General features: G+C 38.7%; 1 protein-coding gene across 1 annotated transcript in view; it reads right to left on the minus strand.

Moving 5' to 3' along the window:
- The window catches only part of SCUBE1 (signal peptide, CUB domain and EGF like domain containing 1), a 193,101-nt gene that overhangs the window by 79,112 nt on the left and 87,374 nt on the right, over positions 1-26,615 (minus strand). The window contains exons 5-7 of the mRNA XM_021535496.3: positions 15,349-15,474; positions 7,312-7,428; positions 4,447-4,536 (exon numbers count right to left, since the gene is read on the minus strand). Coding sequence (XP_021391171.2) covers positions 4,447-4,536; positions 7,312-7,428; positions 15,349-15,474 — 333 coding nt within the window. The remainder of the gene's footprint in view (positions 1-4,446; positions 4,537-7,311; positions 7,429-15,348; positions 15,475-26,615) is intronic.

A 26,615-nucleotide genomic window follows, 5' to 3' on the forward strand; every position in this document is an offset into this window, starting at 1 on the left:
GAGGAAGATGCATAGTGTTGGCAGTTATTCTGAAGTCACCTCATATCAAGCCCAAATGAACCCAATTCATTGACTGCTAAAGAGTAGAGGAAGGAAAATGAAAGAGTGAGAAATAAGACAGGTCTGCCTCTTCAAGAAGAGCTGACCAGAGGACAGGATCTAACAAACAACCTGCACAAAACAATGTTGTGTTGCTAAAACACTGCACAGACTCACGCAGTCTAATAAGGCCTGGGATGATGGCAATGTAGCTAGTGACTGCATTTTTAAAGACAATACAGAAAAGTACTTAATAAAATTACTTGGTTCAAAGAGTTGGTGTAAAGAGCAGCCAAAGAACAAAGTATTATCTCTGACTAGGAGAGGAGGACTCCTTGAGTCTAAATTTCAGACAGTTCTACAGTTCTGGTTCCTCAAAGAGGAAGTTTTCAGCTGCTTATCACCTCTTTGTAAGCACTTGACTTATTTGTAATGAGGGAGCCTGATGGCATAACTGATGCTATTAATTCTATTTCTGTGACTGGAATATCAAGTTCTAAAAGAAGGTTTCTGAAAGAAAGCTCCAGGATACCAACAGCTCTATAAAACCCTTGCAGCCTTTTTGAGTAAAAGACAGAGGCCAAGGAGAATGTTAAGCCCATAAGACTTAATTATTTACAATTCATTGAATGATAAAGTGCTAGGCTGCTGGATGATGTATTTTTACAATTTAGACTGTGATGGGGCTGTTGGACTTTTGAATTATATCCAGGGCTATAATGGCAAAAAGAGATATGGAAACATGAATAAAAGCAACTTCCATTGCTGAAGATATGACACTGGACAAAATATTTTGAAGGTAAGTGTATTAATAGGGTTAACTGGAAATTTGGTGCTTTTAAAGTTCTGTGCCCATACTAGAATGGCTCTCATACAGTTAGGCAAGGCAGATACACTGTGATTCACACTCCTTCTGGATTTAGACTGGAAAATATGTGAAAAGCACCAGTCCACTCCTCTAACCAGGTAGGACAGACTCATGCTATGATGCTATGACAGAAAAAACAGTGACAAATGGGCTCCCAAGGAAAAGAAGGTAAAGGAAAGTGAAGAAGAATCACACAAAATACTTTCAGAAAAAATTCTGCTATACCATACAAAACAGAGATCTGAACATAATTTTAAGAGCTGTGCTCAACTAACTAACTGCAAGATAAATGATACCAGATGTTTAAGAAGAGCTGAAGACATTGGTTGTGTCCTTCTGCTTTGTAGCAAGTGCAAGGTGTTCTGCATCAAGGGGAATGTAAATGTGCATTAGAGATGATGGTACAGCTCTGCTTTTGGAGCTGAGCACTTCTGCAGGATCCTTGTCCTTCCTCAATTATGGAATGCTCGTGGCTCAAGGTCCAGTCCACAGCAGCCACCATGGAGCCGAGGAAGGATCTCTCCAGGAGCCCCCCTGGAGTACAACTAAGGCTGCACTGCCTCCACTCCATGATGGCAATGGCCAAGGGAAGTGAGGAACAGGGAAATGAGCTGTATTCATACTCACTGACCAGACAACAGCCACTCAATTCAGTGCCATCGCTGCAATGGGAGCACTCCTGACTCTGAATCCCAGGAAAATAAGTAACAGCTGGAAGTCCTCAAGGTCTGTCCAAACATTAGGAAAAAATCGGATGGAAATTCCTAGGCATCTTTGGACAGTTCTAAAGAGAAGTTTCTTGTAGGTCATCAGAGAAGACCAGTTTCTCATCTGCCTCACAAGACCTGGATAAGAATGCATCTAACAGGAAAGAAAATTGTGTATTTATCTAATTTTCTCTGTTTAAGATTTAGCCATTAGTCACAGGACTACAGCATGACTCAGACACAGCCAGTCTGAGGTGGTCTTGGGTGTAGCAAAAGGACTGCTATAGGCAGCCTTGTCTGAGAGCAACACTGTTCTAAACCAATCTTATCAGGCTTATTCTGAGTCTTGGCTGACTTCAAGGGTTATACAGATCATAGTAATTTTGATAGCACGCAGCAAATGACAGGGGACTAGCAATTATCATCTCAGGATTTGCAGCTGAAGGCACCTTTCATCAGATTACTAGAATTACATAAAGTCATCTACTTTTCCTACTCTCCCAAGACTGTCTGCAGGAGGGTCAAAAATCACAGTCTATTTAGAAAAACTGGGAAGAAAGTTTCCTGAGGAAGCTGTTTAGAAAACATCTGAAGACGTGAAATTTCATGGAAATGCTCCTACACTTTGGAAATAAGTAAAACTGCATTTAAAAAAAATTTCTGACTATCAGCAATCAGCAGAAACAAACAAGTAGAAAAGTGCCTAAATATTAAACCACCCACTCAGATCTCACTCACTAATTACATTTATTTTCCTCCTAGTTAATGTTTTACTAAGGAATCAGAGGTTTAAAAACAGCATGTCCAAAAACTCTCAGCTGCCAGCTGATACCTACTAATACAGGAGGTAAAGAAGAGTTCAACAATGTATTTTGCAAACTGGATTTTAAACGATCTCTCTAAGCCTATTTCTAGGGTCTATGTTCAGCTTGGAACTTGCAGACCTGGTGTAATTAAGAAGGCTGTCACTAATCTTTTTAATGCTAAAGTTTTTAATGCTATTTGCCTGGACTCTTGGAAGCAGCATGAGCTCATTTTCAGGTTGAATATTTATTTTTTTCAGAGGGTGAGGCATCAACACAGTGCACTATGTTGCTCAGTGCCTCTAGAGAGTACTGCACATACTATTTGTGGCTGGACAAACTCACCACTGAGACCCAGAGGGTTGCATTTTTCAGTGGTCTGGAGGCCTTTTGGCACATTAATTTTCCTGAGCTCTTGTGAGACTATGGGTCTTGTTGAGATTATAAAAGTGTTAACAGCACATTTATAAAGCAAGATGAGCTGTCTCATAGCTTTTGTTAGGTTAAATTATTTGAAATTGTGTATCATTAAAAAAAACAAAACATATGGGTCACTTGCTAGGTCTGCAAACTAATTGGAAATTAACAATCACGGATAATCTAAAAATAAAGGAACATATGCCCAGGTTTTCACATGAATGAAAATATTTTACGTCAGTCTTGTTATCTAATACCATTACAGAGTCATAACACTATGCCATTTCCTCCACAGTGGTTGTATGCTGGCCTCTGGATAAATGGATTATTTGTCATGGATGACAAGATACAAATGACATGGAAACTTTATAAATATTTCCACCTAACTGCAACTATTAGCACAGCAATCAACTAACTATCCAAAGTCAGGCTTTGGTCTCCTCGAGATGGTCACTCCAGATAGGGATGCTCACAGGCAGAGCTGAGCTTTCCAAAGACTAGCAGGACAGTCTGCAAAGGACTCAGAGGTTTTAAGAAAAGAAGCAGCAACCCTGAGGGAAGACAGCAGAATTTTGTCCTGCCAGAATCTTTTCTGTGGTGATGAATCCCTGTCTTGTGAGTGGGTCCATTGGGTACATCTCACTAATGGCCGCTATGTTCAAAGCCTAGCGGAAATAATTTTATGAGGTGGGTAGGGCATCAGGGTGGAAAATATAGAGAAATAAACCACCTGAAAACCTCTAACCACCATTCAGCAGTCTGTGCTATGCTGTGCTCTTTGTCTCAGGCAAAGTCTGGCAGAGGCTCAGCCACTTGACCCTTTCTATTCCCAAAAGGCCCTTCTTGCCAGCAGCCAGAAATGTAAAGTGAAGGAGACAATCACAAGGGTGTGCAATGGGTTAACTGAGAGCAGAAGCTACAGAATTATCTTCACTGTTCAGTGCACATCCTACTCTGTTCCACTCTCAGGCTCCAACAACACAGAGAAACAAGCCATGCCTCAGAAAGAAGAATGTACAGAAGCTCACTAGTCACTAGGGAAAGATCTTTCAGTGGTTACTAAAATAGCTGCACAAAGGAAATAAATAAATTTCCAGTCATAACATTTACATTTCAATCAAAAGATCAGGAAATTTTAATTAGGCAGATACACTTGTTCATTTAACACCACCGATGTAACAGAACATTGGTTTATATCGTCATCATCATCCCCTTTTAAGTCAATAGGCAGGTCTGCAACAGGAGATTTTTCAGGAATTCTACAGCAAAACATACACACAAACACACAAATCACATGTAAAAAGTAGCTTGCATAAGCTAAGTAAGGTTAATGGCAAAAGCTTCTTTCTATGCAGAGAAAATTGAGCATTAAAGCTGCAGCATCAGGAAAAAAAAAAGTTTAAAAACAAGGAATGAAGTTGTACAACAGATGAGAACTTAACAAAATTGGTGACCTTTCCACACAGATGAAGTCAGGTTAAAAAAAAAACCAGGCCAAACCAAAACCAAAAAGGAGACCAAAACCAAATGAGACCAAAAAAGAGAACCTCCCCCCCACATACACACAGACAAAAGTGAGAGCACAACAAAGGAAGTGGAAGAAAAGTGTTACCCATAAGTAGCCGCCGTTTCACCCGCTTGTCCACATCAGCTACTGACGTGGCATTGTACTCAGAACTCTCAATTGCAGCCTCATCCTTCTCTAAAACACAAGTAAGGGACAAACATGGAGCAGTTGGTTAATCACAAGCCCAATTTTCCGCTGCCTAAGACAGTTTCTTGGCATGGCACAGCCAAAGCCAAGAAGCAAGGCATGAAAGCACTAAATCCCCGTTAGAGAGTTAATTCCCTTTGAGAACCCAGGAAAAAATTAAAAGGGTGTTTAGGGAGAGGAGGAAGAAAGAGGGTGGGAAGGAAGAATGGTCAGCTCAGAAGTAATTAAGCACACCGAGGAAGCTGGATTTCTACAGGAGAACACGACAGCTAATGTGGGTGCCCCAGAGAGGTGTTAGTGACAAAAATTAAAATTCAGGAAGGCTAGTTAGAGCAAAGACAACCTAGGCTAATGGGGGCACCAGGATCTGAAGGTGGCAGGCAGAAGACTGGGACAGAGAGAGGAAGAAGAGTCCGGTGATGGATGGGCATGGACACACCACAGCCTTGTACACACTGACACACAAAACAACAGCATGCAAATTCAACAACAACAAACAAAAATAAACAAACAACAAACCAAACAAACACAAAAAAAGATCAATTTGGGCAGTGCTGGTTGCCTGCTTGTCTATGAAACACTACTAGCTAAACATTCAATGCTAGGAAAGATGTTGCAAGAACAGGGTTTAGTAATTTTATTAGCATGCAGTGAGCAGGATGATGTCATCAGAGGTCACTTTACAAGGTAGTCTCTGACATCCTACATGGAAGAGTTTCATACAGCATAATGAGGACTTTGGTTATGCTTCATTAGAAAGACACAGAAACAGTCACAAGTGTGGGAAGAGATGATCAGTAGGTGAAATAAAATTAAAGGTTTCTGATACAGGAGAGCAATGGAGGAGCAGCAGCTGGGTAAATAAAATGATTTGTAGGAAAAGGGAAATGCTCATTAGGAAAACAAAAAACGAAAATGCAAGTGGGGACTTTCACATGCAGCAAACATAAAAATAAATAAAAGGTTAAGACAAGCAAACAAAGACAAAATATGTTAGACAAAGGGTCAACAAGTATTTATCTGGCATTGCAGAAGTTTGCATTCTTGCAGTGATGCCTAGAATATATACACCACTGAAGACAGCAAACACTGGAATCACTGAAGTGAGGAGGAGGAGGAGGCTGGCAGGTTTTGTTTGTGGCAACTCTACATGGTTGAGTGGTAACAAGAAGTTGTTTTGTTTTGTTTTTAACAAGTTCTAGATGGGATCAGGCTGCAATAGAGGCTTTTGTTTGAGTTTGTTTGTTTTTTTTTCTCTGTAAATAATTAATAAACGTCAGTTATCAGACAAGACAGGCAATCAGGAACCATCACCAGAAAGCAGGAATAAATAAATGTAAAAAATAAATAAAAAAATTAGAAGTATTCTAAGAGAAAGAACTATTTTAGAGGGAAGAAAATCAGCACAGGCAGTAATATGTGACTTACATCACAAGACCAAGGAATGTAACATGGAGTTGTATGTATTACATTACGAAAATGTGAAAAAAAAAAAAAAAAAAAAAAGTAAAAAAAATAGATGCAATGTACACAGCTTTTAAAATATTTTACATTCTGGACAAAATAAAACACCCAAGGATATTAATGAACAATAATAAATAGAAGACCAATTATCCATTCAATAAAACCTGCTCTCAAGGCTCTCACTCTTGCAAGTTCTCCCCATCTGGAACTGCCACAGGACAGGGATTGCAGGATGGAGCTCTCTGTTACAAGAGGCACTCACTGAGAGATCCCCTGCACTCAGACTCACCCTGTGCAGACAAAAAGGCAGAGCCCAGCTCTGACCCTGCTCAGTCTTACCTCTGCCAGCATAGACCTCGCCCTACCCCACAATTAATGCAATTAAACCCCTCAGGAGAGAGCAAGGCTCTGGGCAGCCACGGAGCTTTATGCCATGGATCTGACCAAGACAGACTGCCTAAAGGTAACAGACAGATTTCCATGAGTTTCAAGTGCTCTGTCTTGTAGTGTAGGACAGAAAATATGATAAATATGGGTCTGTGTTTTTTTTAACGTCAGGAAATTACTAAGAATTTGCAAGAACTTGAAATTATGCAAACAAACAAAAAGTCAACGTGTCTGCAATGCCAATGAAAACCAATATGGATTTCAGATTCTGATTTGTGAGTAACGATTTTCAAATGTTAAGTTGCACTATGCAAAAATGCACTTTCAAATTTATTTTTTAAAGTGGAGTGGAAAGAAACGGTGTTAAGTAAATTATACATTTTATAATCATAAATGTTTGCAAAGCATCTGCCAAGATGCCCCATGTCTTGACTGCCTTTTTCCTACTGATATTCTGAATGAAAGCTTAGTCACTACAAGTGCTGCAGTTTTTAGAATCATGAAACATACACCAGGGAAGAAAGCACATAATGATGACTCCTTTTCCCTGGTAACAGCTCAGAAAGGGAGGTAATTTTTCTAACCTTGCTCAAGCAAGGAAGTCTTGACTGATGCAAGTGAACTGAAGAGCTGAACTTTCATTCAAAATGATGAACGCTCTAGACCTTTTTACTTTAAAAATAGTTACCAACAGAAACAAAAGTCACAAGCGGGTAACAAAGGGATGCTTCATTAACAAACATTTTGACAGAACACGCACAAAACGCCTCTCTGTGTGCCTGGCTGAGCCAGGAGCTGCTGGAACACCCTTCTGTCCCACAGGCACCCCACACACACACTCACACACGCACACACACACACACAGAAATTCTGAGCACCCCCAAATCAAACGTGCTGCAGAGAAGTACTCACCGATGCAGGTTCGGCCATCTGAGTGCAGGGCATACTTCTGATGACAGCCACACACAGGGCCAGTGTCTGTGTCATCACAGGTGTGCTGGCAGCCTCCATTCCCATAGTTACAGGTTACTAGTTAAGCCCCAAATGAATGTGTATATATGTATATATAAATAAAATGACAATGAAACCAATTAGTCTTGAGAGCCTTTCAGAACACAGAAGAGCAGTAACATACCAAGACATAAGGCAACATAAACATTTGTGCTTGCAATTATTTTTGTTTCTTCCTTCTGCCCCCTCCCTTCTGTCTCATGCCCTAGACTCAATCCATACAGTGAAGAATAGAAGACAAAGAAAAATAAAAGCATTTCCCCCACTCTATTTGTATTAGTAATTTTTGTGTGACTCTTGGCCAACTCTGTGTCTTCCTAAAAGCTACATTCTTCACACCCATGATGAAATTAACAGTCTACCAATACAAATGTATAGTTTCAGGTCTATAGACAGCATTTCTCCTTTGCTGCCCCTTAATTCTCTCAGTAGAGGAAGCAGAGACCAAGCAGAAAGAACAGAACCACAAAAGTCTTGAAATCTACTATATTAAGTGCTGTTCCCACTAAAGCAACAAGTTTAAAAATAAACCAGGAAATGTTTTTTTTTTTTTTTCTTCTCTGCAACAAAAACCCCACAGTTGTTATGGTTCTGCCATGTGCTGGCCTCAGCCAGGAAGGAAGTGCTGGAGATGCCACTTTCACTTCCAGGAAAGAAGAACAGCTTTTAGCAATTCAAATGCCCACTGGTGAAAAAGTACTAAACATACATTAAAGGAAACATTTTTCATGAGAATAGGTAGAGTTTTGAAAGATATACAAATTAATAGATTGGTTAATAGATCAGGTTAATTAATAGAAATTAATACAAATTAATAGATCAGGTTAAATTAATTTCCTTTTTCACATGATGGATTTCATTTTTGCCAGCTACGACAAACCAGATTTAAAGTACTAAGCTGGCTAGCACCATTTAATAAAGCCTCTCACTTGCCCTTGCGTCATTTCATCCTTTGCAGTTGCACACCTTAATGCAGAACAGCAGTTATGATCTGACTGATTTCTGAATTCAATTTACTGTCTTTATTTGGACTAGGTTCTTTACTGGTAAATATATACTGGTAAATATGGGGGAAATCCAATTTGCCATTATTTAGTTATATATTTATCATTCCAGAGGACTTAATAGTTTTGAAATGTTATGGTAATTTAAATGCAGACTACAATTATTTAAATACTGACTCCCAGTAATCAGAAGAAACTCCCTCACATTGGTCTAAGCAGAATTTTCCTTCTAGATAAAAATTTATAAAAGAGGCAAGGTAGGAAGTTGCAATATACAATAAAACCAAGACAATGATTAACAGGATTTGAAAATTATGTATCTAACTAAAATCTGAGGTTGTATCTAATGCAAGAGGGCTACAGTCATGTATTTTCCCACTGAACTAAGTGACCCTGCTTTAATTCTAGCTCCTGAAAATGGAGTAGACTGGAATTTTCCATCACAGTAACTAGAAATGAAATATCCCACCTCTGGTGTGAGTGCCCCAGTGCTGAGCAGCCATGTCACTCTCAGTAATCACTGAAGTATTTAGCTTAAAATGGAACAGTTCTTAAAAAAGCAACTGAGGGAGACCCACCACAGCATACCCAACAGAATTCCCATTAAAACCTCCTGCCAGAATGGGAACCACAAGTTTACAATTTCAGCTCCTGAATTCTGGCAAAGATCACAGTAGGAATTGTCCACCTCTCAAGAGAGTACAGATCTGAGGCCACTACAGGTGCAAGCATCCTTTATCCTGCCCACTCTACACTTGGAATAAAAACCTTTGTGCTGCTCAGAGATAGAGATGGAATAACCCTGGTGCTTGGTGGCAAGAATAATCTCTGAAAGGAGAGACTGCCTGGATTCCTGCCCCCCTTTCCAGGAATATCACTGCTCTATCCAACTGGAAAGGATGGCAGTGAGAAAGCTGGGGAGATCTGCCTGATTCAGGGTCCCTTTTTGGAGCTTGACAGTTTGTGCACTAGACTGGAAAATGGAAATGGTGGGTTCAGTCCAACCAGACAGAGGAGGGAATATACCCCAAATCATAAGAATCCTAAACTTGCAAGGAATAACATTACAAAACCCCTTAAGCAACAGCCACCTTTGGGCATTCTTTCTCTTTCTCCTTCTCCACTTTTACAGCTTACCAAATAATTTCTTTTTGTGAAAAAACAGCAGAAGCAAACCAGTCTGCTTTGCATCCAAAGGAAGCAACATTCATTTCCCTTCAATACACAGTAACATCTTGGTTTTTATTTTTCATGCATAACAAACAAAACTCGATGTCAATTCTCTATTCTTAAAGTTCCCACCTTTCCAGTGAAGATATGCTTATTACTTGACCCCATATGCCTCTAGGACTATGTGGAGTTTCTAGCCTTGTTGGACTGCAGTGCCATCACAAATTAACTTAAAGGTGTTGTTTATGCCAGATGTTTAAATACATTTCTAGCCAACAGTATTTTTATTGAGGATTTTAAAGTGCAATCAGCAACAAAGTTTGTATTTAAAAAATGTGACTGCAGTGGTTATTTTTGGCATTCCTTGCTGAAAGCCTCTGCTGGCAGATATGAAAATATCTGAACACGCTTGCTCTGACCCACGTAATATGAGGAACTTTTCCTTACTATATTTGTCTATGAAAAAATTGCACCAGACTGATGGCATTTATAGGAAATCCTGCAGAATCACACACTTTTACAGCTTCCCTGCACATTAAAGTTACTGGTTCTCATTCTACCCAGTCCATGAATGCACATGTAGGTCAGTTCCTTTTCCTGTCTCCTAAAAAATTAGTAAATCATGTTTTTGAAGGATTTGAATTTCTGTCTAGACTACAATTTATTTATTTATTTGAAGTAACTTGAGTCACCATTTTAAAGTTTGACAGCTCTACAGGTGAAATTGCTACAAAATCCAGTTGTAAAATATGTCACTTCAATTTTCTTCCAGTCCTCAATCTGTGGCCGTGACACAGTGGGAAGTTTCTCTTGCTTAGAGGAAGAAAATCATAATAATTTAAAAGCAAATGGACATCCAGATCTACTCCATTTTTGTCAGAAAGAATTAAAGCAATATTAATGAGAATTCATGAAGTGTTATTTTAAAAACTATTTCTGATAAATTTGGACTCTGCAGCTATGCAAACAGCTGTGTGCTCATTCAGAGTCTGTGACACTGAAGAGGCAAACAGAGGCAAAATGGTAAATTCCAACAGACACAGATCACCTTAAATATCATAAATCATGTTAAAATGAAAGGGATGGAAAATAATGAGGTGTTTTTTTTTTTTAACCAAAGGAGAATATTCACATATCTTTTAGAACTCAGACATACTTATCCCCACGTGGCAGATTTAAAACTAGAGTAACACCATCATTTGACAGTGCTTCAGCATTTGTATGTGTCTTAAGTGCAGCCAGAATGCTGAGCTCTTCCTCTTAAAGGGAGGGATGCCCTAAAAATGACACACACCCTCTTTGGGGTACATCCAGTGCTGGCAGCCAAACCACCAGTCTGCTGTCCCAACGCTTCTACGTGGATAAAGAGCTTTAGGGGTGATACTTGGGGCTTCAAATTGCCTTCAAACCAGATTAATTCTTTTTCCTGACTACAATGCTCAGGGTGCTGGGCTGGCCAGACACCTGGGAGCCCCTGGCAGGCAGCACAATGGCCCTACCTGTCTCCCTGGCCACACTGGAACCAGCAGCATCTATTCCATTTGACTGGGCTGAGACACAGCTTGGCATGTGGGCCAGTGCTTACAGCCAGAGAAATATATGGACTAGTCTAGAAAGGATATTTTGATCATGAAAAATGAGAAACAACTGTCTGAAAGAGAAATGACGTCTCAAAGAAAAAGAAGGATTTTAATGTACATGTTCCACTAAGTAGTGATATTGATATTCCATGCTAAACTCCCCAGAAGATAGAAAGTACCAGAATTCAGCCTCACTCTACAGCCTAAATTCTGTTTTTAGTGCTTCTCTTAAGTTTCACAGAATCCATCTTACATGGCCATGACAAGAAGAGCTTGAAAACATATGGCCAATTATTTAATCTAGCATTTATTACTTGGTAATGTAAAAAATTGCCCAAGACAGCAGTGTTCTGATCCTGTCCACATGTGGACTGAAATATATACCATGGCCACAGACAGATATTTATTTTTTGCAGAATGGACTTCTCAAATGAGCATATTGTCATTCCAGGTAACTTGAAAATTGCACTCTCTTAACTAAACTGGCCATTAAATACATAATTTACATAAATATATGGGCACCTCTGTGTGATAAAGCTGTGTGTGCAACATTGCTGACATGATTTATTCTAGTATGACTTGACATTTTTAACATTCTGGGGATCTGAATGTACTGATAGCAAACAGTTGCATGAGGACACTGTCAGCAGGAGCTGAAAAGGTGCCACTTGGCATAGGGAAGTTGGCATTTTATTGTAAAAGTACTAGACAGGATTTTCAGAATCACTTTGCACTAGCCTTCCTGCTCACATAACTCATGATTATCCAAGGAGGCAGATAGAAACAGCTGTAGGTATTTCATCAAAATTTTTCATCAAAAGATTCAGCTTTTACTTGTTTATAACTCTTTCAGGTTGCAACTTGCAGGTATGTGCATCTGCTTTAGATTTCCTCTTATTTTTAAGCTTCCAGCTAAGAAAGAGAGGAGCATAAAATGTCTTGGTTTGTTCATATTTGGGGAAAAACAAATCTTCATTTTATAAAAAACTTCTAATGCAATTGTGCTCAGGAGCAGGATCTTAGTACCTATCATGGATACAGATGTAGAAGGAAGATGTAAATTCCTATGTTTTTTTCAACATAATCTGGAGCCAAATTGACTGCTCTGTAGTATGTTTCTGCTGCCAGCAAATTACTGACAAAGCATAATCTTCTGGGCTTGTGTACACCAGAGGCCATTAAAGCAGTTTACAGGAGTAGCAGCAAACTCCCAGAAGCTGAAGTTTATTGATGCTTCAGAGCTAAAGGATGCAGCTCATCTGAGGGGTCATGTATGGATCTGTGTGATTCTGCTTGGTGTCTTTCTAGATGGCCTCTTGAGGTCCCATTCAGCCTCAACACTTCAGTGCTTTCTTAACGTGCTGGGCAACAAGAAATTGCATACTTAAAATTTACCCTAAGAAACCATTAAGGCTGCAATCTTGAGTACTCAAAAGCTACAAAATATGAGACTTGTACATAGACCTGTTGTGTCACAATAACTCTCCTGAATGACAAAGGCTGAAAATGCTAAAAATGCTCCTGTCTCATTTAGTGCCTGGGGAAAGTCAGGGCTGTGGAAACAGATGGGAATCTTTCTCATCTGCTTCAGAGTGAGCAGCAAACCAGAAATGGACTGTCAAGAAAGAATGGTCTTGTTCAGACAGTGAAAGGAGCCCTAAAAACCCTAACCTAATTCTGCCTTCACTGTGGAATTCCTACTTAGAGCTTGGCAAGTCACTTAAATCTCTTCTATCACAGGTTACTAATATAGTCCTTTGCAATTACAGCTGGACCCATCAGAAGTTTGGCTTGGATCATATTAATGTGCTACAAATGCTTAGCTGGGTTCTGTGTGGCTCTTGTTAATTACCTATCACCACCAAATGACTTTGCTATGAATATCTGTATATTGATTTCACTTTTATAAGATGGGCAAAGCAGTACTTTTTAACTTCAGAAGAGTATTCTGAAAATACATTACAAATGTCTACAAAGCACTTTGATATTACAGTAATGAGTATCATGGGAAAATCCACAAGGGGATGAAAAATTCTATGTTTGCAATAGGGTTTAAATACTGTGCAGCAGGAAAGGCATGACACTAAATTATGGAGGGGAAGGTACTGAATGCAAGCCTTTTTAATGAGCACTGATCATCATGGACACTGCACGAAGCAAGAGTGATTGCCTTATCAGCATGGGAAGGTAAATGATAAGATGGGATGTGATTATGTGACTAGCATGGAATGACAATCATGTGATGCATAAAAAGCATGGAGCCTTCCTCCAAGTGCTGCTTTCTAACTTATTTTAACATCTTCCTTTGAGGAAGACTTGAATTGGGAGCAATATATTTGAAAACCTCTCCCATTGGTCTGATTGAATTGCAAACTGGCTGATAAAATATCACCCAGAGAGGTACTAGGTGTACTGAGAGGCTCTACACTCTCTGTCACTTGTTCAATAGAAACACCAGAGCAGCAAGCTCTGACAAACCCTGAAAAGCCTCCTGGAGGACCATGCTAAACCAGCATAACTGACAGGGATATGGGGTTTTACAAGGTGTCTCAGACCCCACCAGTCCGTGTTTTACAGAGCTACAGACCCAGTTCAGGCTGGCAAGTGGTAAGTGTCCAGCTCTTCAACATAGCTGCACTGAAATGGTTAGCTGGGAAAAAGTTGTTTTTTTCAAAGTTGAGCTTTGGTTTCAGAATTAGGCTTCTACGAACAGCCTGCTGTAATCTCACAATTACTGTCCCAGGCTATCTGGCTACACCTTTATACTCCTGTGCGTTTTGGAGGACTAAAAGTCATTATTCTAAATAAGAACTCTGGATCATACTTGCAGAATGTGCTGTAGGTTTAGAGTTTGGTGTGCTTCAAAGTAAACTCTGCAGTCTTGGAAAACTCAGTGTCCCTACTTAGAAGTCTGTTACCAAAAGTTCATTATACTTACAACTACAACTTGAACAACAGAGGGCACAGAATAAATTGAAGTTTTTACTCTATTAAATCCTGAGACATATAGAAATAATGTTCCAGAAAAGGCTCTAATTCTCCTGCCACTATCTATTACTGAAACTCCCAAAGAATATAAGAATTTGAGGAAACAAATAATAACAACGTAAGTAAACATCCTCCCACACTTCACCAATGTAGCTGACATTGCACTCCAATTAACAGCAGGCAGTATTCACTTCTAATAAACATTGACAATGAAAATTACTATAAAGGCATTTTTCTCTGTGCTTTTCCTTTGGCCCTGTGTAGCTTCTTGATATTGAGAAGAAATCAGGCTGTAAATACTCTGTGGCATTTCTTTATGACATTCAAATTGATTACTTTGACTTTGTACTTGGGAACTAATATCATCTACGTGTGTTTACGTAGTGGGGATCACAGGAAGAGACTGTCTCAAAAATGCTGACCCTGTGCAAAGCAGCAAACATTTTATGTTGTTTTGCTGCACTTTTTTTTTGTCTCTCTCAAAGCTACCATGTAGGAATGCAAGCTGTTGGACTCAGAGCTAAGACTCACTGAAGCCATCAGAAAGACTCAGTTCTGAAGCTTTCAGATGACAATGCTGAGGTTGATTATTTGAACCTGTACAGAATTGATTTCTAATTTTGAGGGCTAATGAATATCTGCATCTTTAGCATCCCAGCTTCAAGAACACACCATTTTGGGGCTTTTCTCTGAAGAACAGTATATATGATGCAGCTGCATGTGCTCCAAGTAATAATTCTAGACTGTGAGCAGTGGAATCAAGACTAGAGTAATAATTTCTGTCTTTTAAAAGAATTGGAACTGACACTCTTAATTTGATAGCTTTAGTCAGTTTATCATTAAATTCATTGATGCATCCACCTTTGTGGACCTTCAAAATATTGCAATCCAGAATCTATTATGCTTTATATTTGTATTGCTTTACAAGGAAAGCCTGGATTAAAGTGATCCTTCACTTTTCTGCATTCATAGAGAAGTAGAAAAGTTATCATTTTGGTAACTGAGCCACTGCCAACATTCTGTTTTTCAATCCCTCTTATCCATCCCCAAATGCATCTTCTACAGCAAAAAACCTCTCATTACTATAATTATAAATCACCTTTGGCCAAAACAAAGTTAACTTGTTCTGAAACATAACAACAATTAAGAAAACAAGACATTTTGGGGCATTTGAAATTTAATCTTCATCTACCTACATTTGCAGTCCTTCTGGTTTTTGGCAAGTTCAAAGCCAGGTCTACATTCACAGGCAACCCCACCTTTGGGTGTCTCCCGGCAGATGTGTGCACACCCATGATCTTTGTTCATACAGTTCATACCCTCTGTGGAAAAGGAAAGAAAAATAGAAAATATTAGTATTAAAATAAAATTACAAAAATAATGATTCATGTCCAGTCCTCCAATAATTTTATCTGTAACTTTTATTTTTCATCTGGACTGTGTTCCACAAGACAAAAAAAACAGAGCTGAAAGGAGATATATAGTCAACAAAACAGCGTAACAAAAGACAAACATGCTCTGGGGCAAATATGAGCACTACTGTGTGTCTCTGTTTCATGTAGAAACTTGGGATTTCTCTATTCTGTGTCTATATCCTAATCTTCCATGAAAATACCAGGGATTTAAAGGATAGCCCAGGAAGTTGTCTGTCCCACAGAGCTCAATAAATGATCTCACTGTTATTTTTTTCCTTGTATAAATTCAATGGCTGTTACTGTCTGGTGTATTTTTATATGCCTGTTAATGTGCTTTGTATTTTCTAACACACAAAATCTGCCAAGTATTATAACCAAGCATTTTTGCTTGGATCAGTTTCTTTGCTATTTTGTTTTACATCTCAATTCTCTGTCATCCACCATAAACACAGCACATCTTCAACAAACCTACTACCACTTTTGTCTTCCACTCTATTAAACAAAACACACCAGCTGTTCAACAAGCACCCAAGTGCCATGGGTGGATTCCTACTAATGTTTATGCCAAGGAATAGTATCGACCAGCTTTCTTTTAATCATCACAGAGACAAATTTAGCTTTCTAAACCATGTCAGTGATTTAGATACTGAATGCACCTTATACTCTTAGAGCTCTTTCATTACCGTGTTAATTCAAATCCCACATATTCACAGAAATCTTGAACTCAGTTCTTATGGGTCAGCATCTAACATTCCTTGTGTGAAGGAAGGCTAGCTAGATTTGCATTACAAAGCCTTCCCAGACTTCCCCTTGGATATCTGACCTGTAAAGGAGAGGCAAATTCTCTCAGAATACACTGGCAGAGAATTCACATTGTAACTCAGCTTGCTATGCTGAAAACTGCGTGTGTTGCCCAAAACACTGCTGTAAGCAACATCAGGGTAGACTCTGCAACTCATTTGGCACTTTGCAATGTGTCTGCTCCCACCTATTCTAGGCTAATTTCCCAAAACTACTCCAGTGTAAAATATTCAACTTAATACAGTGCCAGTGTATTGCAAGTAAATGTTTTTTTTGTGTGCGTAGATTTTTGAGGAGGAAACGCTCCAGAAAGTTAGTCAGAGATTGCTTCAGGGTGACAGAAGTTAAAGCTTCAAGAAGTTATTCACACTGTTCAGCTTTACCTCTGAGAGGTTTGTATTAGCAGAATAATGAAAAACACACACCACCAGTCTGACTGGGTATTTTTTGTTCACTCTCCTACAAAACACACCAGGTCCTTAAATCTCACCGCCTATGAAAACCAGTATTACAGACAGCAGACGTATTTGTTTCCTCTGAATTCCCCTCTGTGTTGTCCTTGAGACTAAAAACTTGCCAAAAAATAGCAAGTTACTACAACTAAGTAAGTTATTCTTTGTAAACTGCAGCCTGGACAACAGATGCTGCCCTGAGATACAACACACACGACGTGCTCTAATATACCATCCTACACATCAAAGCGAGGTATGAAGGCTTTGTTGGGCTGAACAGATACAAGAAACCTGGGAAAGGCCTTATTGAAGGGTTTGAGGCATTTTATAATCTCTTTCTCTCCACTTCTCCCAACAAAGGATTTCAGACACAATGTGTTTGACAAACTGCATTCCTGTGCACTGCGCTATGCTCCGAAAGGGATCTGGGAAAGATAACACATGGCTGATTGAGTCCCACTGCCCAGGCTCTGAGAAGAGAGGAATTATAGAGATGAAAGCAGATATTTAATGGCCCACAAGTGTAATCAAGCAAGTGATTTTTCAGTGTTTACTTGCAGATACTGAATATCTGCCTTTATGGGAAGAGAGAAACTGTGCGCTGCTGAAAAGTATTGGGACAAACTGAAGATCAAAATCATTAGAAACAAAAGTGATCCTGGTATTTGTGTGTAAGACCACAATATCTTAGTTACTGTAGCAATTATTCCAACTATTGTATTAATCAGAGTTGTCTACAAACTATTTCAGTTGCATGTTTAGCTGGAGAGCACCACAGAAATCTCCTGTGTCTGAAAATCATTATTTTATAAAATACAACGGTGAAGTGAAAGATCATTATTTTTCAGTCAAGAAAAGGAGCTCAGGCACAACAAAAATTCTCATTTCAGTATTTTTCAAAATCCCTAAAAATTAAATTACGAAGAAAAAATTCCTAAACAAAACCTTTTTGGCCTGAAAAAATTAATGAAATAAGAATGCAGAAATGTAATATTTTATCTTGCTAAAAAAGAAATCCAACCCAAAACTGTGTTTGCAAATAATTTTAAACAACTGAAATTCTAATTTTTCAGCAGATACAGCATTTGTCCAGATGCCTTCTGTATCAATCTACAAACACAAATAATTAATGAATTACCATTGATAAAGTTTACTTTTTTGCAAGTTGACTCTTGAGGCAACACTGAATCTTTAATGATATGGCACATAAGTCACACTAAAAATACAAAAATATGCTAAGTATCTTTCTAGGACTAATCTTAGTTTCTATACAAATACATATAAATAAGAAAGAAAAATACTACTAAAATGACTTTGCTCATTATTTTCTTGAGCAGGATGTAGTCTAAACTTTAAAATCAACTAGAAACACATAAACCACCTCCAGTATTCTCCTATAAAAAGGTGCACTGCTGGTAGTGAAGATCTGCTCTGCTGAGTTCACACTGCTGCCACAGGAGCAGTGAGATGTTTAAGCTATCATTTCTCCTCGCTCATGCCCCCTGAGAAAGCAAGCTTTGCAATATTTTACTTAATGCTTAGCAGCCACCTAATGCACACATGCTTTTGCCATAAGGGGTGCAGAGTGTGAATAACAGCATGAGAAAGTTTTCCCAATGTTAAAGGGGGATTTAAGCCTCTCAGTGCCTGCCTTGCTGCTCAGCCCCAGGACAACGGGTGACCCAAGGAAGAGGTGAGCAGTGTGCTCCAGCTCCACCATCAAGGCCAAACTTCCTTCATTTGCAGAAAGGGGTGGAAAACTACTCATTCAGATTAAAAAAAAAAAAAAAACTAAACACAATATAGTTAAAATCTAAAATGAGACTTGGATAGGATTGGATAATTATCATGGAAAAATTGCATGGGATTCTGCTGTTCATTTATGTGTTTAAAGTTTTTCTCTTTATCACCATCAGCCCCAACTCAGCGGATGGGTGCTGGCTCCAAGAGCTGCCCTGTGCTTCTCATGGTGCCCCTACCTTGAGCTGACTAATGCAGTGCAGAAACAGGACAGAGAGGGAGAACACCCATGAAACTATTGGAGGCCTCTCCTAAGTCATTCTGTGGGCAGAATGATGCCCACAGCTGTGGCAAGCACATTTCTCTCCCTCTCAAGATTTTTCATAGAGGTGCACAGAGAGAAATGAAAGAGAAAACAATTTATATTTCTGCTCCTTGTTTTTCCTGTGTGGAATGTGTTTGGAGAATTGTTTCCCTGGGGCGAGTGCTTGATTAGATTCTGGTGAGGATTGTTTGAGCCTGATGGCCAATCCAACCCACCTGGGGCTGGGCTCTCAGAGAGAGTCATGAGTTGTGTTAGAGTCAGAGAAAGTAGTATGTAGTTTTAGTATCCTCCTTTTATATAGCATCTTAATGTATTTTAGCATAGTTATAGTAAAGAAATAATTCAGCCTTCTGAATTGAGTCAGACATCACAATTTCTTCCCATTAGGTTTGCCTGCATTTACAATACACAGCAGTTTTACCTCAGTGCAGTGCACAGCCTGGGCAAAGTATCAGACAATGGATCTTCCACATGAGTCCTAACCAGAAGGTATTTACAGAACTGTTTTCAGAACCTGTGACCACCCCTCTCTCTCCATTGTGTGCACATCTGCCTCGCTCTGGTTTGGAACACAAGAAGCTGCTCCCAGCCTGCCTTGATTTTTGCAGTGCTTGGTGTGTCCCAGCTTCTAGAACTGATGGGACTATAGGTCAAGTGAAAAACTATGGTTCCCAAATGAAGGGAAAGACTAAGTGTTGATAAGAGAGCTGATAAGAGATTAGTCTCTACACACACAAACACACACAAAATCCTTACTTTATTAGCACAACACTAAAATGTCCAGTGTTGAAATGTTCTGGGTTTTACACATTAACTGTTAATAAAAGCAGTGTCTTAATCCCAAGTGCTGCTACTCAAGGTAATCTCTAAAGCCAGCACAAGCATGGGTGCATGCCTCTTCAGCACTGCTGGCAGACAGTCAAATAAACTTCTGAAACACAGACACATTCTCAGCAAATTCACCTTACAGACAGCAAAACAAAATCCAATGGAAAATATAAACAGGAAGGGAAATGTCACTTAAGAAAGGAAAACACTGATCTAATTAAACTAAATCCCCTCTCAGCATTTTAGATGTGACTTGAGAAACTGTTCTATTGCTTTCCTGGATTTTTTCCTGACTCTAAGTTACAAAAAAGATCGTTCATGGGAGAGTGACAGCCACTCTTATGTATACCCACAATCCACACTCATTTTTGTTCCTGGCCTAGGAGAAATTTGGATATGAGACTACTACATTAATCCAGTCTGCCATCTAGTTATCACAAACCTCTTAATAGTGCTGTTCTGCAAAATGTTCAGTCTGATATAATGACCTCTCCATTGTATTATGCTCTAAAAATGTTTTCAGCTCAATGGCCCTGAAAGTGCTTGAATCAGTCTGACTGTGACAACTAAAGCATGGATCAGCCTTTATTTCTCATTAACACTGTCTGTTCTCATCTTAATTAAGACTTTTAGCAATTATTTTACCATGTGACATCATATATGCTTAGATTATCCTCTGTGTTGCCATGATTTCACTTAATCTGTGAAGTTTGCTTCACAGAAGCAAAAATATTGCTGCTGGTTTTTTTATTGGTTCACAGAAGCAAAAATATTGCTGCTGTTTTTATACATGCTGAAACATGCTGATTCCAAACACAATCGGAAAAAGACTACTTTAAATTGCATCAATAACTTTCAGAATATTGTCATACAACATGTGCTTGAATGTGATAAGAAGATACAGGAAATCTTTAAGTTAACCCATACATGCATACTGACATGCCCAGCAGCATCTGCATCATTTACACTCAATTTTGAAAACTACATAATCACATTATCCTTTCTTGTTAAGTTAATTTTAACACAAGGTGCACAGTGAATTCTCTTATTAAGTTGCACCATATATAAGATAAAAGATATATCTTCAGTAGCAGAGAGAGGAAAGGATACAAGAGGAAACAATCATTCTCATTTTACTGTTTTGTAAACTATTAACATCCTAGGAATTTCTTTTTTGTTCTCTTTTAAAAATTGTGTAAGAAACAACAGTGTTACAATAAAAAACACTGGTCAATGACCAGGCAGTTTAGAAAACTGACTAAGACAACTCCTCTCACAGAGTTCTTATTCTGTGAGGAATGGAAGCCAACTGGAAGACACCAAGTTTCTGATGGAGACAGGAACATGATGTTAGTGAAAATGTGAGCTGGCTGTTCTAAGCCATATGGTACATTATGCATGTATGTTTTTGTCATATAGAAACAGACTGTTAACCTTTTGTCTGGCTTGTGGAAAGCAGCTTCCCATCTACACCTGGGAGTGTCCCTGCCTATGCCTTCTAACTCCAGGATCTCGTGTGCTTCTAAAGGGGGATGAAACTCAGCATTTGGCTAAACAACCCAATCAGAGTCAACAAATACATATGGTCAAATCTTGGGACCACTAAAGCCAAAGGACTGTTTTCCAACAGACTGGATCTGACCTTTATGCTGCACAGTTGCATCAGATCTTCTGGACACTTCTGGCTCCCTGATTCTGGGATGTGAGCAATGTCTGTAGGTTTAGGTTGGATATTAGGAAAAAAAATTTCACTGAAAGAATAATAAAATACTGGACTTGTCTTCCTAGGGAGGTGGTGGAATCACCATCTCTGGATATGTTTAAAAAAAGACTGGACTTGGCACTTGGTGCTATAGTCTAGTTGTGGTGTTAGGGCACAGGTTGGACTTGATGATCTTAGAGGTCTCTTCCAACCTCATTATTCTGTGATTCTGTCTGGGTGACCTCTGTTCCCCAGTGAGAGAAGTAAGATATTTTCACCTCAGGACAGAATGTCCTTGAGGATCAAAACCCCCACCAAGATTTGCTCTCTTCAGGAAGAAAATTAATGGGTGAAATTAATTGGCTCAGGCAGGTGCCATTCCTCAGCTGATCACAACACCACAGGTACAAAACATCCAACTAGGAACAGACCTTCAGAGATAAGTGAGAAACCCCACACTGGGCATGCTGGAAATATAATATCTATATGAACATTTAATGTTTTTCATACTGTTAACTGAACGAACACAACATTTTCTTCCCATACTCATTCCTGAAATAAGTTACTTGGTTCTGCCTAAAGTTTTAGGAAAAAATAGTTGTTTCAGTGACTACAACTCACCCCAACAGAGCTTGGAAAGAAAACAAATAAAGCAAGCAAACTGACCCAAGGAAACAGAATTCTACACTATTAAGTAGGTTGTCTGGAGAAATCTTGGACATAGTACAAGAAAACAGCTGCTGGTATATTATAAAATAAACAATTTCAAGTTTGTTTAGCAATTACATGTCTTTTCAGTTTGAATCTGAAATGTGCTTAGGGCCAGGATCTTCAGAAGGCAGACTTGCAGTCTGATCTCTGACAAGATGTTCCTGCTCTGAGTGTCAGCCAGGAAACCATATGGAGAGGGTTTTTGTCTTGAGATTTAGAAATGGGCATGTATCAGAAATATAACTTCATTCTTTCAGCAATAAGAGCACAGATTTGCAGTTCTGCAAAGGTGCTTTGGTTTCAGGAGAATGAACAGAATGAATGGACGAAGTTGAAGAGAGAAACCATGGAAGTAGGGAAAGGAAACAGATTCCAAAACTGCCAGAAAATGTCATCAATTCCCACAGGAGCAAGAAGAGAATAAAGAAGACTGGCTGAAATCCATCCCATGCTGCTTGTGACCAACTTGTGACTGTATGATGGCTTTCTGGTGAACACATGAAAGAAGATCTACAATCTCAATCTGCTTTCCACATTGCAGAGCTACCAAGAGAAGCTGAGGCTTGCTGAAACTGTTTCAAATAGTCTCTGTTACCTTCTCACACACAGATAAGGATTATAAAAAAAAAAAAAAAAAAAATTCTGCAAGATAGCCCAGAACCTGTGTGCCACTGCTGCTCCGGCACAACCAACTGTGAGTCGCTGCAAGTACAGACTTGGCACCTGATGTTAAAGGGGAATAAATGGAAAGGGAAAAAAAAGGTAAGGACAAGAAAAGAAAGAGAAACAAAACACAGCACAACAACCTGCTTTTAACTTTGCGTCATCTTTAAATAGCAATTCCTTAAAGAGTTAAGCAAAGTAAAAGAAAAGGGAGGCTTTCAGGGAGTCACTGCCACACAATGTTCCTGGGAAGATGGGGGTGACCCTGAGGGGACACCAGGCCATGCAGGAGGCAGAGGAGAGAAATGCATTTTCTGTATCTGAGTCTTCACCACCACTCTCCTTTTTCTTGGTGCCTTGGTGGGACCAAATAAACAATCCAGAGTTGGCACAAGAATAAGAAAATTGCAGTGTTTAAAAAAAAATATTCATATGAAGTCTTTGGGCCTCTTAGCATACTAGAGCCAGGAAAACTTGTCTTACTCTTTTCTAGAGTCTCTCTCTTAGTAGCTGTTTATAACATGGGAAAATTGTAAAGGAGAAGATCAAACAATGGCCAGGAAATATTTTTTCCCTTCCTGGTCACAGGAAAAGTCAGTATTTAATCAAATATTCATTATCTCTACCAAGTGAAACTTCTTACAAAGATGTAGCAAAATTTTTAGGTCTCCAACAAAAAGACTTAAAATAATCTCACAGAGCAGACACTTTTCACAAATATAAATTTAAAAAATCAATTGAAAAGATGGCTTTTCATTACTGCTTCATGAGAAGGTTTTGAATAAGTTCTGAGCAAAAATTAAATCATTACAGTATAATTTGTGTAAAGATAAGACAAGCGATGGGAGGATAGAATTAAAAAAACCCAACTAAAATATTGCAATTTCTTCCTACTTCTGCAATATGCACAACTGACATGAGACTGGCATGAAATAGAAATATTCTCAAAATATTTCTACTAAAATATCTTAAATATTTCTTGGGCAGTTTTTCAAACACATAGAGTATATTCAGATAGATGGAATAACAGTAAATATTTCAACAACGCTTTCCTTTGCAGGAACTCCTTCACGTCCCAAACTCTTCCCAGGACAATTTCACAACTTCTTGCAAAATCATGCAATTAGCAAAATGATACATGACATTATGGTACATGGATCTATATATATTATGTACTGTAATAGATGTATGTATCATTATATATATATATATGTAGCAATCTTTATATATAATGAATATTCATAATATTTGTGATACTATACGTGCTAATACATATATAACCTATTTAAACTCAAAAATATGTTCTGCAAGGAAAGAAGGCTGTTCACTTTTCTCCAGGTAATTACAGAGCACCATTTTTGTAGTAGGTCTAAACATGATCAAGATCTAAAGCTCATTTTGTCACTTTGTTTCTTACCAAATAAAAAAATCATTGTGGTGCTAAGGAATTCTCAACTTGCCCTCATGCTCTCTAAGGTGGTTACACTTGTCAAAGATAAAGACTAAAGCAATAGAGTTTTCAGTTTCCTGTTCAGTTTGAGGGAGACACTTCAGCTCTGGAAAGCTGAATGTGAAGAAACATCCATAGGTAGCTGTACTGTAGTCCCCAGAGCATCATATTTTCATCAAGATTTTGTGAGCAGAAAAACCCAGTGGTCAAAGTTACTGTCCAACAACCAAACAGGTGATTTCTACCAGCTGTAGTGACTTCCAGAAAAGACACAACAACAACTTAGAACCAAAATATTAAGAGTGTATTTGGAACCAGAGAGTCAACCACAGTTTCTCTCAAAAATAAGACAGTGGGTATATTTAAGTGGTACATTTGCACACAACACGAGCTCATTTTAGGTGCAAAGTGTTCAAGTCCCAGGGTTTGTAGAGCCCACTTCCATGCAACATTGGCATGCAGGAGATAGTTTGTTTCTTGGGGAAGTCAAACAGGAAGGTGTGCACTTGGGTGCCAGAAAAAACACCACAGAGAGAAGAATGGATTTCAAACATTCCCAAGTTCAATACAGTCCCTTCTCCCTTTTCTTACAAAAACACAGATATATTTCACTGATGAGTCTTTGAGAAATAAAGTAATCCATTTTAGAACTGCAGTGGAGTCAAAAAGAATAAAATCATAGTGTGCCTTAGAAAATGCTATCACTTCTAAATGCTAATATAGCAGGATTTTACATTCTCCAGGACAATGGAAGATCGAATATGAAAGCCAAAATATGTTTGCAAACTGCCTTGTGAGAAAGCAATTTGATTTCCTATCAAAATGTGTTAAGATGTGTGTAGTGTCTGGGGTAAAAGCAATGTTATCTGGAGTACTGTCATAGCTAAATAACCACTTTAATAAGCTAAGAGTGTTTGACTCCTCCAGTCTCCCCTGTCTCTTTATTGATTATTTAGTGAGTCTGGTCCTAGAGCTCATAAATTTCAAAATTCTTTCAAGCTTTTTTTTTTTTTTTTTTTTGTCTTTCTGATCAAAGAAATGTTTATGTATCCTTCCCATACGTTGTCTCTTTAAACCATTGGCTTTTTCAAAGTGTTTTTTTTTTTTTTTTTTTTTTTAACACCATAATGTGATGTACACAGAGAGGTAAATGATGTCAGAATCCTTTCTGCCCCAAACCAGTCTGTAAATCTTCAGAAAAGCAAAGTTCATGGGTGCCTTCAAAAGGGGCACAATCTGTTTGTGCTTAAAAGAAAGTCCCCCTTTTTTTTGTGTGTGCAGAATAACAATGCCAGAATGTGTTATTCCAAAGAACTGTTGCCATGGTGATGCCATCAATAACATCATTTTCTGCATCCTTGTCCTTTAAACACATAAGGAACGCAACAAGCATTGGTAAATGTGAAAAAAGAACAATTACCTTTTCTTTCTCAACAGCAGAGGAAGCCTTTATTCACCTCATCAATAGAAAATTATGTAGAAAGGAATAATAAAGACTGTTACAAGAAGCACCAAGAAGCCTATTAGTGACAAAGGCTTTTTTTTCCCTTTCCATGAATAATTACAGCTCTTCAAGAAGAAATCAGCCCAGGCTAAGGACCCTTTGCAAGCTTTAGATGGTAAAACAAACATTTGACTATACAAGGATTTCCCTTTCATGTACCTTTCCAAGGAAAAACAACTAAAATCCAGAGTGAAATGAGAGAGAGAAAACCCAGAGAAACATCTGCTGCAATTAAATTTACAGAACCCTGCTCATTCACCTAAAAGACTCATAACAAAAAGAGCTAGACTAGTGACAGAATCAATATAAATTTCAAGCCAGCAGGTTAAAGTTGTCTGTAGTGGGAAACTTGGGCTTTTAAAGTCACATAATAACAGGAAGCTATTCCAATTCTGTACAAATGGGGGAAACAGGATTTCAACACTAGATGTGTTACCAAACAGTTGGAAAACACTGTTCAGTTTAAAACCTCAACGGCCAAAGCAAAAGGGTAGATTTTCCTTCCTACACAAAGTCAGTTCATAAATAATGGAACCTTCACCAAAGCAGGATTTGACTGCAGGGACTTTTAAGAGTCATATAGCAAATTAGGAAGTCCTCCTGAACCATTACACTTTTGTCATGACTCTGATGGCGATGTTCAAACAGGGGCCCTGAATGTGCTGCTTGGTGCTTTTTACATAAAATAAAGGTCAATGTACTGTTCACTGGCTTGTTTGTATCTTTTGGACCTTTCTTTCTGTACCTATACTAGGGTCAGAGGCTGAAGGTGGGGATGGAAAACCTCCTGCTTCCTTCTCCTTGCATCTAGGTAATAAAAGGAACGTGTGTAAGAGAAACGTGTGGAGGAAAGCAAGAAAGGAGTGATGCGA

The sequence above is a fragment of the Lonchura striata genome, chromosome 5 (assembly GCF_046129695.1).
Source record: "Lonchura striata isolate bLonStr1 chromosome 5, bLonStr1.mat, whole genome shotgun sequence".
Taxonomy (NCBI): domain Eukaryota; kingdom Metazoa; phylum Chordata; class Aves; order Passeriformes; family Estrildidae; genus Lonchura; species Lonchura striata.